The sequence below is a fragment of the Equus caballus genome, chromosome 10 (genome assembly GCF_041296265.1).
Source record: "Equus caballus isolate H_3958 breed thoroughbred chromosome 10, TB-T2T, whole genome shotgun sequence".
In the NCBI taxonomy this organism is placed as follows: Eukaryota; Metazoa; Chordata; class Mammalia; order Perissodactyla; family Equidae; genus Equus; species Equus caballus.
Window position 1 is genome coordinate 24911171 of NC_091693.1, and position 12782 is coordinate 24923952.

Genomic DNA, 12782 nt, shown 5'->3' on the forward strand with positions numbered 1-12782 from the left:
AATTCCTTCTCCAGACGGGAGTCCCAGCTCAGGCTGCCCTGCCCCCACCCGGGCTCCACAGTCGGGATCCAGGCATCTCCGGGCTGCTCGGGGACCCCTCCCCCACCCCATTAGCGCCTCCCTCCCTGGAACCCCGGGCTGAGTCCAGGGCTCCCCACTTCCCTTACAGCACAGGGCATTCTATGCTTTGAAGTCCCCAGGCTCAGCCCACAGTAGGTCCTTGGAGACTGTTTATTGACTAAAGGGGTACAAGGGACACTTTCTCTTTGCATCGCTGTCATCACTTTTTCTGTGTCTCTCTGGGCCTCCATCTCTCATACCCTGTTTCTGTCTCTGTGACTCTCCATCTGTGTGTCTCTGTGTCTCTCTCTGCTTCTCAGGCTCCCCCCTCTGTCTCCGTCCATCTCTTTGTCTCCTCCTCCCCACCCCCACTCCTTTGTCTGCCACCAGGATTCCACCCTGGTGACAACAGGCACTAAAGCCGGGCAGCAGGTGTGTGTTGGGGGAGGGGAGAGGGTGGGGTGTCAGGCCTGTGACCTCACCTCCCACCTCCATCTGACGCTGATCTTTTTTGGTATCCCTCTCCCAGCTTCCCTGCCCAGCCATGCCCTTGACCGGTGGGGAGCCAGCCCTGGAGAGCGGGATTGCTCACCCCTCCAGCCTCTTGCTGTCTCTGTCTCTCTCTGTTTCTACCTCACTGTCTGCCGTCTCTGCATCTCTGGGTCTATGCATTTCTCCACGGTTTCTCTTTGGTTCTCTGTTTTGGGCTCTCTCTCTGCATCTCTCTATGTCTGTGTTCTTCACTCTGCATGTGCCTCTGCACGTTTTGTCTCTGCATTTCTGTGTCTCTGCATATCTGTCTCTCTCGGGGTCTGTCTGTTGGTGTCTGTGTCTCCCGGTCTCTCTGCGCATGTCTGTCTGTAACACTGTTTCTGTTTCTCTGGCTCTGTCTTTCACGCCTCTATCCTTCTAGCTCTTTCTGGGGTCTCTCTTTATGTCTCTGCAGTTCTCCCTTTTTGGGTCCCTATTTCTGCCTCTACAGGGTCTCCATTGTCTCTGCGTCTCGCTGTGTGTACATCTCTCTGTTTTCCATTTCTTTCTGAGTCTCTGTCTTTTTTCTCCTCTCTCCTTGGGTCTCTGACTCTGTGTGAGTGTCTCTGACTCAGTCTCTGTGTCTCTGGATGTCTCTCTCTTTGGGCCTCGGTCTCCACCTCTCTGTGCAACCCACCTGGAGCAGAGGAGCCTAGAACGCCCCATATCAGAGACCCAGCTCAGCTCCTGGTGTGCGGCATGGCTTTGGGGCGCCCTGCCCTCAGTTCTCCGGTCTCTCTCACACCTAAACCCCCAGGGAGTAAACACACAGCCACTCCCAGGTCAGAGAGAAGCTTTATTCCTCAGGGCCATTCTCAGGGCCAGGGCGGCTCAGCCCTCAAACTTTTTCTTGCGGCCCTCCATTCCACTGAGCGCGTCGATGTTCTTACGCCAGTCTCCCACCTCCCGGTTTTCCTGGAGGGAAGAGGGTCAGAGGTTAGCGGCTCTTCCTGGTCCACAGTCTCAAGCATCCTCCACCTGCCCTCCAGGCTGCTGGGCCACTCTGTTCTGCATGCCTGTCCAAGGATCTCGCTCAGGAACACTTCTTGTCCCCTCCAACAATCCCTTCCAATTTGCCCCATTCACTTCCTGTCTCCCTCTTGCACTTCCTGTCTTCCACATGCACCTCCTGCCTCCCCCCTGCACCTCCTGTCTCCTTCCTACACTTCCTGTCTCCCACCTGCACTTCCTGTCTCCCACGTACACTCCCTACTCCTTACATACATCTTCCTTTCCTATTGCACGTCTGTCTTTCCCCTCCCATTTCCTGTCACCCTGTGCACCTCCTCACTCCTTGCTACTTCCTTTCTCCCTAATGCACTTCCTGCCTTCCTGTTCTACTTCCTATCTTCCTCTTGCATTTCCTGTGTCCCTCCTATACTTCCTGTTGAGGATCCTTACCACATACTTATCCCCACAACTCCAAGCACCATCTGCCCTCAGGATAGGCCCTGGGATTGTTGCCTCCCACACCCTCACCTCTAAGCACCCCCTTTCCTGGCCCTAGCCATGCTCACCTTCTCGGTGTCTTCCTTCTTCACCTGCTTGAGGTGGGCCCGAAGGTCTAAGGTCTCCTTAGCCCTGGTCCCCAGCAGTGCCTGCATCATGGCATCCGCAGAGATCCGCACCCTCCGCAGGGTGGGCCGCTTAAACTTGCCCCGAAGGTCAAAGATCTTCTGATTCAGATCTGCAATCTGGGGGTGGCCATAAGAGGAGGTGGAGACCCCTCCCTCCACTTCCCCCTTGCCCTACTCTTCCACCCTCCACTCCCCTCCTATCCCTATCCAGGCTTCATCCAGGCTCTCCCCAGCTCAGGCTCCCACTGCCTTTGGGACAAAATCCAAGTTCCTCATCTGGGAACAGGAAGCCCTCCCCGATCCGTCCCAGTGTCTTCTCTGAAAACCACTGAAACTTCCCAGTCCAGCTACATGCATCTCACTGTTCCCCAGCCCGTGCCTGAGCTCATTTACCAACACTCCATGCTGCAGCCACACAATTCCACAAACATATTTTCTTCTGTCCCACCTCCTGGCTTTTGCATGTGCTGTTCCCTCTGCCTGGGACAGTCTTCCCCGATCATATTGTACTCATCCTTCTGCCCCCACCCTGCCAGACTCACAGACTTGTCCTGGGTCTCCTGGTATCTGCAACCACAAGCAGCTGCCAGGGGTCAGGCTGAGACCACAGGCCCAGGCATTGCATCCTACCCTGAAGGGACCCAGAATGCCCAGTGCCTCCCACCTCCGTGATGTTCTTGGTGACTTTCGCCTCCACATCGTATCTCTCCTCATCCACCTTGTCCACACGGGCATGGAGCTGTCGGCACAAGTCCTGGTGGAGGAATGGTAGTGTGTGTGGTGAGGGGAAAGCTGGAGATCCAGACTCCTGGGTCTGAGGGAGGAGGAACTGGGGGCCTGGACTCCCGGGTCTGAGGGAGGAGGGGGGCTGGGGACCTGGACATCTGGTCCTGAAGGATAAGATTGAAGCTGGATTCTGGGGGAACTGTGAACAAGGCAGAACTCCGGAGTCCTGAGAATCTGACTGAATTAGGTTGGAGGAACTGACCTCTGGGTTTTGAGACTGTGGGCAGCTGCAGGCCATATTTCTGAATTCCTGATGGTGAGGATTGGGGGATTGGACGGGAAGGTCCTGAGCAGGAGGGGATACCGCCTATACCCGTGAGTCCTAAGGATGCAAGTCCGGACAGTAGGAACCTCGGACCCCGGGCTGGGCAAGAGTCCCTGGTTACAGCCAGTACCTGCAGCTCCTCGAAGCCCAGCCCAGCCAGCTCCAAAGGCTGGCATCGCGTGCTCAAAGCGCGCCCCTTCTCTCCGCGCCGCTCCTCCGCCTCCCGCTCCAGCTCCTGCTTCGCAATCTGCAGCATCAGGGTCTGCGGAGGGGACCATCGCCCACCCGGCGTAGATGGCTAAGGACTGCGCGCCTGGGAAAGCGGCCTCCGCCCTCCAGAGACCCGCCCCCTCAAGATCAATCATTTCAAGGCCACGCCCCTCCCACGGGGGGGGGGGCTCTCCGCCGCGAAGCCAAGTCCCCATAACGCCGCACAGCAAGGAAAGCCCCGCCCACTCGCACAGCCGAAGCCCCACCCCAACCTTCAAGCTCCGCCCCCTTGAGAACTAGGCGCCCTCTCCAGGCCCATCCGCACCTTCAGCTGCAGCTTTCTTGAGGCGGAGATCTTAGACTTTTTCTGCCGGGGTGAGAAGAACCAATGAAGAATCAGGGAGGGGGGTCCGAAGGTGGGCAGTGAGAGGGGCTTCAGAACCCGCCCCCTGAAACCAGGTCCAGATTTGGGCCTGCTTCCAACTCCAGCCCATAGCCTACGGGAAGCCACGCCCCTCAGCCCCATCCACCAATCTGAGCCTCTGACTCCGGCTAGGCACCACCCACCACTCCCAAAGCAGTCGCAGTTCTCACGGGCACCGGAACTCCGCCCACAGGCAGTTCTCACCAATCCGAGCCCGGTTGTGTGCGAAACTCCGCCCCTGAAGCCACTCATCCTCTTGGGTTCCGCCCATGGCCGAAGCCACGCCCCATTGAGGTCCTGGCTCCGCCCCCTCCCCAAGGTGCGGGAAACCCCCTGCGGGGCCCCGCCCCCCGCAGGGCCCCGCCCTCACCTTGGCGTGCGGCTCGGTGGCGTAGGCGCGGTAGTTGGCCGAGGAGCGGCGTCGGACCGGGGGCGGGGCCTGGGGTCGGGGGAACCGAGCCACGTCACCAGCGGGACTCCCTAGCCCCTCTCCATGCCCGCTCTGGGGCTGCAGACTCCCGCCCCAGACCCCTCCACACCACACCATCCCCGGCGGTGCGAATGCACCCACGCCTGCTCTCACCGCATTGCCGCTCCTGCAGGGAGAAAAACCAAGACAGGGGGTTAATGGTGGGCCTGTGTCCCTTCCAGTCCGTCTCCTAAGGGACCCCAGAAGCACCTGTGACTATGAGGTCCGGCCCACCAGTCCCCCCTTCTCAGGTCCTAGGGGTCTGATTCCCAAACTCTTGCCTCATTCCCACTTACACCCACGAGTCCTGCCCCTCCCTGCCTTCTCAGGCCAGCTCTCCAACCTCGCAGCTCTCACCCATCTCGGGAGCCCGGGAGGTCGCCCCACCTCCCACTACCCGGGTTTCGGGAGACCAGGGTACTAAGCATCACTCACTGGTCCGCCATGCTGAGTCTCAGGCCAGGAGTTGCAGGAGGCAGAGAAGGGGCAAGGGGCTCTTGGAGGGCCAGTGAGAGGGCGTCCGGGGTGACCTTGAAGGAACCCGGGACTTCGGTCTTGTCCGGTCTGCCCAAGCTTCACTGAGGACACTGAGATAAAGGGCGAGGACAGAGACTAAATATACTGTTGCCCCCTCCTCCCCCTGCCCAGGATGCGAGATAACCAGGCGCGTGAGGGGTGGGGCAGGCCGTGCTCCAGCTGAATCACCCCTTCACCTTGGCCGCCTGGGAATCCGGCTCCCCCCTCCCTCAGACCCGTGAGTCCGGACCCCCAACCCCTCCTCCCTCAGACCCGGGAGTCTGGGCCCCCGGCCCCTCCCTTAAATCTTGTCCTGTCACTAAATTGCAGTCTTCATGAGGGCTGGAACTTTGTCTTTTTCACCATCTTATGGTCAGTTTCAGCGCCCCAAACCTGTTAGCCACTCAATAAATTTGGCTGATTTATATGAGGATCTAGGTGCCCAGACTCTGAGGTGACAGCACCAGAAAATTACCCCTAGTCCACTCGGAAACCCAGAAATCTGGTCTCGGGTCTCCTCTCTGAACCACTCCTGCCCTTCCCCTCTCCCAGCCCCGGAGACAGACTGAGGACAGGAAAGACACACGGACACACGGAGAAGAGGACCTGGCTCTTTTACTGGGACTTCGTGGGTGCTCACCAGCCCCAGGAATGGAGACACCCCCAACCTCCAGTTAGGAACGGGACTCCTGGGGACAAGGGGATGCACGCAGAGGAGCTGAGACCTTGGGCCAGATCTCTAGGCTACACTTAGAGTCCCAGGAGTGGAATGCAGAACTCTGAGAGAACAATCTAGAATTCCAGGAATAGAATATGGAATCCAGGGAATGGAATCTGAAATTCTAGGAACACTTCTGGGGCTGAGTGGGAATGTTGAGAGTATAACTGAGTATTCTAGAGGCGGGTTCTAATTCCAGGGCCTAACTTTAGAAGGCAGAGATGGGGGACGTGGTCTCTGGGGGTCAGATCAGACTCTCTGGTTTGGGGGTCTGACGCCCTGTGGGCGGAGCCAGAACCTGCGAGAGTGAAACCTGAGACTCTGAGGGCAGCTTAAGGGGTTCAGAAGGTGGGGTCTGGCCTTCAAGGGCCTGGGTCAGGTCCTCAGAGGGAGGGATCATTGTCTGAAGGGGCGGGGCCAGTGCTTCTGGGGGCGGGCCCAGTGCTTTTGGGGTCAGAGTGCCGGATTCCACAGCTGGGTCAATGCAGCCGGGAACAGAGTCCTCGGACTTGTAGAAGCGCGCAAAGGTCTCCGACGACCTGGCCCCAGGCTGTGGGGCGAATCCAGCCGCCTGAGCTAGCTCCTCGACCCGGGTGGAGAACCCCCGGAGCTGCTCCTGCCGCAGGTCCACCAGATACCTGAAACCAGGAAGTGGTGTGTTAGGGGACCCGGCATTCGGTCCCCAGCCTGGACCTTTCCTGCCCTGGGCTCCACTGGCTTACCGGGCTAATTCCACAATCAGGTGTCCTCGGGGGGCCACGCAGGCCCCGAGCTCAGGGCTGAGAAGATGGACCATCCTTCGGGGAGAAAAGGGGAGGGCTGAGGCTCAGACTTCCACGTCCTAAGGGAGGAGGGGGCTAGGAACCTGGACACTGAGGGAGGAGGGGGCTGGGGGCCTGGACTCCTGGGTCTGAGGGAGGAGGGGCTGGGGGCCTGAGATCCGGGGCCTGAGGGAAGAGGGGCTCAGGGAGGGAAGTCTGGGGACCTCCTGGGCCCTCTTACCCACAGGACACGTAGAGAAGCTGGAACCGTCCCTTGTAGCAGCTCTTATGGTGGAGGGTCTGGGCAGAACCGAGGGGCAGGAAGTGGACAGTGAAGGATTCCGGGCCGGGGGCTGCCGGGGAAGACTGGCAGAGTCAGGCAGACACACAAAGCTTGGAGATAACACTCCCTTGTCTATCCCGAAGCCCTTTCTCATCCTTTCTCTTAGGCCCTGCGGGCAGAAACCCATTTCACAGACCAGGAAACTGAGACTCAAGAGAGGGAAAGACGTCAGGAGGCCCAGGACCACACAGGGCATCCAGACACCCGGGAGGGCCAGGCTGGGGGATAGTTAACGACCAGATTTGGGGCTGGGGGTCTCTCCCAAGGTGAGCTGGGCCCAGCACATTGGTAGAATGTTCTCAGCCTCTTAGAGTTCTGTGGGTAGGATTAGAATTCCACTATTGGAATCCAGAATGCTAAGAATGGCATCAGGATTTAGGAAAGGGAGAGAAACACAGAGAAAAGAGAGAAAAAGAGGCGGAATGTCAGGAAGGGACGGTCGTTTGTCCAGGCATCAGAAACCGTATCAGCTCACTCTCGGATTTGAAATACTCAGAGACTGAAGCCTACGAAGGGGGTCCGGGTCCCACCCTCTCCCAGAGGATGATGTATTCACTTTATCACCCGAGCTCCGCCTCTTATTTCAAGGGGGAGAGCGGAGTCCGTTGCGTACCGGGCTCCCGGGTGCCACCTCCGTCACATCGCGCCTCCTCCTCGGGGGCTCCCTGGCCGGCTCTCGGGCGCCCCCGGGCGGCCACCTCGCGGAACAGCTCCGTCACGTTGTGCTGCGTGATCTCGCCCGCGGACTGTGCGGGAGAAGGGGCGTGGCCGGACGCTGGGCTAGGACCGCGTGGGCGGGGCTGAGAGCTTGGATTTCCAGGTTCGCTTAGAAAGCAGAGGGGGCAGAGGCTCGCGAACCCACCCCCAGCCCCAGCCCCGCCTGCCGCACACCTTGACAGGCTGCCCGTTGCTGGTCCGCAGGAGGCTTTCGTCGTCAGCTTCGATGCCGAAGGCCACAAAGGGCCCCGTGGCGATGTCCCCCCAGTACCCACGCGCCGCCACGCGCTCCCCGCGCTGGGAAAGCAGGGAGAGAGAAGGAGGTGGGTGAGGTTGATGTGCGGGATCCTGGCTCCCGGGTCCCCCTAGTGAAGGACCTGGCCTGGGCAGGGAGTGGACACGCACGTGGCTCAGGAGGCGACCGGACGCCAGGGTCCGGTTGGGCACGTGGTAGGCACTGGAGTCTCTGAGTTCAAAGGCGACGCCTGTGTCCCTCCAGCGCCTAAACTCGCGAGTGTGGATGACTCGGGCCTGGGGAGGGGGTAGGCAAGAAGAGAGGCCTCAGTGAATCTAGTAATATGGGCCCCCAGCCCCTCTTTCCGAAGACCCAGCACTCAGGGCCTCCCCAGTCCCTCCTCCCTCAGACCCAGGATCAGCCCTGCAGCCCCTCGTCCTTCCCACCCAGGACTAAGGGCCCCCAGGCCCCTCACCCCGCGGTCGTGCAGCTTCATGTGCAGGTCCCAGTCGCTGACACCGCGCCGGGCGTCGTAGCGGGAGCCCAGGTAGTGGCGCAGCCTCGAGTCCCAGAGGCGGCTCATGGGGAAGGCCTCGGGCCCCTTCTCCCCGCCAGCCCAGAAGCGGAATATGGCCTCCAGCGCGTCGCGCTCGCGGAACTGCGCGGCCAGGCACGCGTGGGGAGACAGCGAGGGAGAGGGGGCTGCAGGGAGAGCGGCTTCTCCTGCTTGACCCTCCCTTCCACCCCAGGGCGCGGGAACGAATCTCCTCTTTCTCAGATAAAGAAACTGAGGCTCAGAGAGCAGAAGCCACTCCCGAAGGCCAAATCCCACAGCGGGAGCCGGGGAGCTGGGGTTCGAACTCCTGAGACCCCAGCCCGCTCCATCACCGCAACCCCTTTTGGACCGCCCGTCTCCATTCTTCCCAGGGCCACCCAGATCCCAGGTGCTGACGGGACGGAGGTCGGGCAGCGGCACCTTGAGGGCGCCAAGGCTGAGCCAGGGCAGCTGCTCCGCCAGGCGGTCGGGCTCCGGCACCAGGTGCGCCAGGCGGTCGGCCTGGGCGCACACGAAGGTGGCCACCGCGGGGCGCAGCAGCGCGTTCCCCCACACCTCCAGGAAGGTCTCACTCCTCTCTGCCGGGAGGGGGGAGAAAAATTAGTGAGGAGCAGAGGGGTGAGGCCAGAAATAAGACCCAGGTGGATGACGCATACCCTCTTTATAGTAATCTTATTATTTCGTAGTCATATAATGAGTACAGCGGACCCCGGCAAACCCCACACATCCCAACAGCTAGAACATGGAGAATAACTTACACCTCACCTCTGTCTCCGCGCCTGTTCCTCCCCACCCTCCAGGGAACCCCAATGCTGAATTTCATGTTTAAGTTTCCCTTGCCTTCAAAAAGAAAAGGTTATATACAGATATAGATGGAGATGGAGAGATTTGTGTGTTAAAATGTTGTAGTACAAATTGTTTCACTTTCGTTAAGAATCTTACAGGAGAGAACTATACGCCTTTAGTCGTATACACATATATAGCTATATCGATATATCTAAATCCTTATATAAGTTGTTTCATTTAGTTGTTTAAGAACCTTGTAAAGGAGAACTATACCTTTAGTTAGATAGATTAGACTATTTTAGTTCTAGCTGTTTAAGAGCTTTATACAAAGTGCATTGTGACATGTGTGCAACGTATTCTGAATGCCGTGGGCTATTAATAACCATTGCTATCCATGATCATGATAAGAATAATACTCACTGAGAGCTATGAGTCTATATCACAAGGCTGGAGCTATGCACTGTTCACTGAATCCTCACAAGTATTCTACGGGAGAAGAACTTTTAGGATCCCCATTTTATAAATGTAGAAACTGAGGCCCAGAAAGGGATCGATGCTAGCCCAAGGTCACACAGCAAGGAGAGCCAGAATTTGAACACAGCCTGTCTGAGGCCAGACTTTGCCCTAGGCACTAAGCTGAAGTTGTGGTTACTGGGAAATAATCACTTTCTGCCTCCCCGTCCAAATCCTCCTCTTCCTTTCAGTCTCGCTTCCAAGGCTGCCACCTCCAGGCAAACTCCCGGGGAGTCACACCTCTAACTGAGGGAGACTCAGGCCTGAGGGAGGCTTCTGGCAGGACTGAGCTTGGCTCAGTCAAGCCCTCCCCACATCTTGGGGACTCACCACCTCTCAGGAAGTCCCTTCATCTCTTTGGGGCTTCTCCTGCTGAAGGAGCTTTTGAATGCTTACACTCTGTCTTGCACTGTTCTGACAGTTTCATGTGGATTTTCTCCTGGAATTTTCTCAATGACTCTAGGAGGTATTATTTTTAGCCCCATTTCACAGGTGGGAAAAGCTGAGGCTCTAAGGCTGCCAAACGAGTGAACAAGTGATGAAATAGGGAACAAGATCCAAAAGTTTTAATTGCACCATTGAAATCTCTGCAGGGAGGGGAAGGGCTGGGGACTGGAATATCTGGGTCCTTGCAACTGACCTTGCAGCCCCATCTTCTCAGGATCCTCCAGGGCTAGGCTGAAGATCAGCATGTGTCGGGCCACAGCTTCCAGATTATTCTCCAGCACATAGAACTGGAAGGATGGACAGGGCAGAGTGATTCTGAGATCTGTGTCTCTGACTCCTAGGAGACCCAGGAGTGGCAGACCTCAGCCCCCTCCTTCCACAGGACCCAGGAGTTCTGTGCACAAGCCTCCTCTCTTCCAACACAGGAGTCTGGGCACCCAGAACCCTCCTCCCCACTACTATTCAGGAAACGGGTCCTCAGGCTTTTCTCCCACTTGAACCCAGGAGTCCCCAACTCGAGACCCTTCCTTCCTCAGGATGCATGAGTCCAGGTCCCCAGCTCCCTCCTCCCTCAAGGACTCAGGAATCTGGGCTCTCATCTTCACCCTCCTCCCTCCACCACTCCAGAACCCCAACTCACGCGGAACCTTCTCCGAGGCCAGAGGGCCGCCCTGGCCAGGGTTCGCAGCAGGTGCCGCCCATCGACGGATCCCAGCAGCAGTACATCTAGCTCGGGGATCTCGTGCTCTGTATTGGCCTCCGAGTCTGGGTCCACGGGAGGACCTGGCAAGACTACAGCAGGCTGGGGTTGGTGGCCTGGAGAGGCCCCCCTGCAGGGCCCCAGCGCGTTGGACTCCACCTCCCAGCAGGACTAGCGCCCCTAGCCTAGGTTCCAAAGGGAGCTGTGCCTCTAAGCATGCTGAGACTCGTAGTCAGCAGAGAGGCCACCTGGGCTGCCCACTCGGGGGCGGCCTCCTGCCGTTGGAGCCTGAGAACGTTAGCGAGCCGTCTGCCAGGCTGTGAAGGCAGCCGCTGGGTCAGACGATTTGTGGTCCTGGGTGAGGGACTCACTGTCAGCCTGCAGGTCCAGCGCTGGGGACAGGCCCCACCAGGACACGGAGCCGAAGCCTGCGCCCGAGCCTGCCGGTGTGGTCATCGCCCTGCGGGGCAGACATCCTGGGAATCCCCAAACATCGTGTCCGCATCGCCCACCCGTTCCCCACTCACCGCCCCTGACTTCTCGCCCCTTTCCTCCACGTAACACCCCGCTCACCTTTATCCTCCCAGATATCCCAGGACACCCCCTCCCTCCCTGCTCTGTGCTGAGCAGCTGTCCCGCGCCCCCTTCACAACTGCTGCCCATAGCCCCCGCCCTTTTCGATCAATCGGCCAATGGGAGTATGCGGACTGGCACCGCCCCGATCAACTGACCAGTGAGAGTGAGTGGGATACGCCCATTACAAACTTTTGGCCAATGGGAACGCTGAGGGACGAGAAAGGTGCGTGGACGCGGTTGTCATGACGACGGTGCTGGAGGAGAAGGGGCGGGGCCGGAAGAAACTGGGGCGGGGCCTGGGGCGGTGCAAATTTCTGAGATGAGGGAGGCCCGGGCTGTCTTAAATTTAGACCGAACGGAATAGAGTCTTCATTAATCCAAATTAAAGTGAGGTGGCCTAGACTTTAAACTATGGATTCTGTGTCCCCTTTCCCCCTCACACCGTGACTCTACTACACAGGGTTTCTCACCAGGTGGGAAGCCCAGCAATGTGCTGGGGCCAGCTAGCTCCGGCCCCTGGTTGTTACACTTTCAAGAATTTTATGACCTGGTTGTTAGACAGTCATTACTAAAAATTAATTTTTTTTACTAAATTAATTACTAAAAATTAAATTCCAGTTAAATACGTTACATTAAAATAAAAGTAATGCATATTCAAAACTCATCATTTCCTATTTCACTATTATTGATGCTCTTAAAGTTATTTACATCTATTGTATCTGTATGAATGCAATACTACTTTAATGCAATAGTTTAAAAAATCAAATTGGCAAACTACGACCATGGGTTGTCTATTTTGTAAATAAAGTTTTATTAGAACCAGGGCCAGGATTAGGAAGAGGCAGAGTCGCCCAAGTGCAGGGTCAGATCCTGTCTTTAAAATTTTTATATTTTGTCAAACGTATATTTTTTTGTATTGCATTACTTTTATCTTGATTACTGAGTTTTGCTTTGTTTTGGCTTCACCCTAAATTTAGGGACCCTCATCCTGGCCCTGGGAAATAGTATATGACAGTGTGCTAGTAGACATCTCTTCTTAACCCCATATTCAGTGAGTTCACATTGGTGGCTTGAAAATCAGCCACGGTGGGAGTATTTACACCATGGAAATGAGCAGACTACACCCCAGGGCCTCAGAAAGTCAGTAACAGCACACCACGGGAAGCGTACCCAGTCCCCTCCTGCCTCCAGGTCTGTATTATCTGCGTTGTTCTCTCTAACATCTTCCCCCATTCTTCCCCTGGAAAAGCCCAGCTCCTCTTCCAACTCCATTGGGGATCTTCCTCTGAGTTTTTCTCCTGCCTTCCCAGCAGAATGGCCACAGCAGTCTACTCTGTGACTCCCACTACTTTATATTTGGGGGACCAGACAGCAGGACGCTTGCGAGTGCGGCTTTTGGTGTCAGACATGCCTGGGTTTACATCTCGCTCAGTCACTTGGTGGCTGAGAGGCCTCAATCCCACACTCGGCATATCTACTTTGTTTCCTTGATGAGAGTAAGTTGCTTGGAGGTAAAGCCTGGGTTTGCATCAATTTACGGTTCCCAGCATCCAACAGAAGCTGTTACAGAGAAGACCTTGGGAAATACAGAA

The 12782-nt window shown here is 57.2% G+C and overlaps 2 protein-coding genes across 5 annotated transcripts; both read right to left on the reverse strand.

Moving 5' to 3' along the window:
* Window positions 1-1375: 1375 nt before the first annotated feature.
* TNNI3 (troponin I3, cardiac type) lies at window positions 1376-4909 on the reverse strand. The gene is made up of 8 exons (NM_001081904.3): window positions 4758-4909; window positions 4437-4449; window positions 4224-4292; window positions 3755-3796; window positions 3350-3481; window positions 2833-2922; window positions 2109-2285; window positions 1376-1506 (listed from the first exon to the last, which is right to left on the reverse strand). The coding sequence occupies exons 1-8, from the start codon at window positions 4766-4768 to the stop codon at window positions 1423-1425; spliced, it is 618 nt and encodes a 205-aa protein (NP_001075373.2). The 5' UTR covers window positions 4769-4909; the 3' UTR covers window positions 1376-1422.
* On the reverse strand, window positions 4772-11355 carry DNAAF3 (dynein axonemal assembly factor 3). 4 transcript variants are annotated; one of them, XM_070223388.1, is made up of 13 exons: window positions 11188-11355; window positions 10986-11074; window positions 10555-10706; window positions 10108-10201; window positions 8589-8746; window positions 8088-8270; window positions 7783-7908; window positions 7552-7674; window positions 7274-7406; window positions 6559-6670; window positions 6279-6353; window positions 5445-6194; window positions 4772-4909 (listed from the first exon to the last, which is right to left on the reverse strand). In XM_070223388.1, exons 2-12 carry the CDS (start codon window positions 11068-11070, stop codon window positions 5801-5803), a joined length of 1635 nt encoding a protein of 544 aa, XP_070079489.1. In that variant the 5' UTR covers window positions 11071-11074; window positions 11188-11355; the 3' UTR covers window positions 4772-4909; window positions 5445-5800. The 4 variants fall into 4 exon arrangements, with proteins under 4 accessions (XP_070079489.1, XP_070079490.1, XP_070079491.1 ...); XM_070223389.1 differs by having other exon boundaries at window positions 10986-11090; window positions 11188-11308; XM_070223390.1 differs by having other exon boundaries at window positions 10555-10697; window positions 11188-11284.
* Window positions 11356-12782: the final 1427 nt, after the last annotated feature.

Bases quoted from the DNA above. Each gene is read 5' to 3' on its own strand.
- TNNI3 (NM_001081904.3), bottom strand. The intron at 2,286-2,832 runs GTGGGAGGCACT...GGCCACCCCCAG, and splicing joins TCACCAAGAACATCACGGAG to ATTGCAGATCTGAATCAGAA. The intron at 1,507-2,108 runs GTGAGCATGGCT...TCTTCCCTCCAG, and splicing joins AGAAGGAAGACACCGAGAAG to GAAAACCGGGAGGTGGGAGA.
- DNAAF3 (XM_070223388.1), bottom strand. From the start codon at position 11,070: ATGACCACACCGGCAGGCTCGGGCGCAGGCTTCGGCTCCGTGTCCTGG. The intron at 10,202-10,554 runs GTGAGTTGGGGT...CCATCCTTCCAG, and splicing joins GGCCTCGGAGAAGGTTCCGC to TTCTATGTGCTGGAGAATAA. The intron at 7,407-7,551 runs GTGTGCGGCAGG...TCTCCCGCACAG, and splicing joins GCAACGGGCAGCCTGTCAAG to TCCGCGGGCGAGATCACGCA.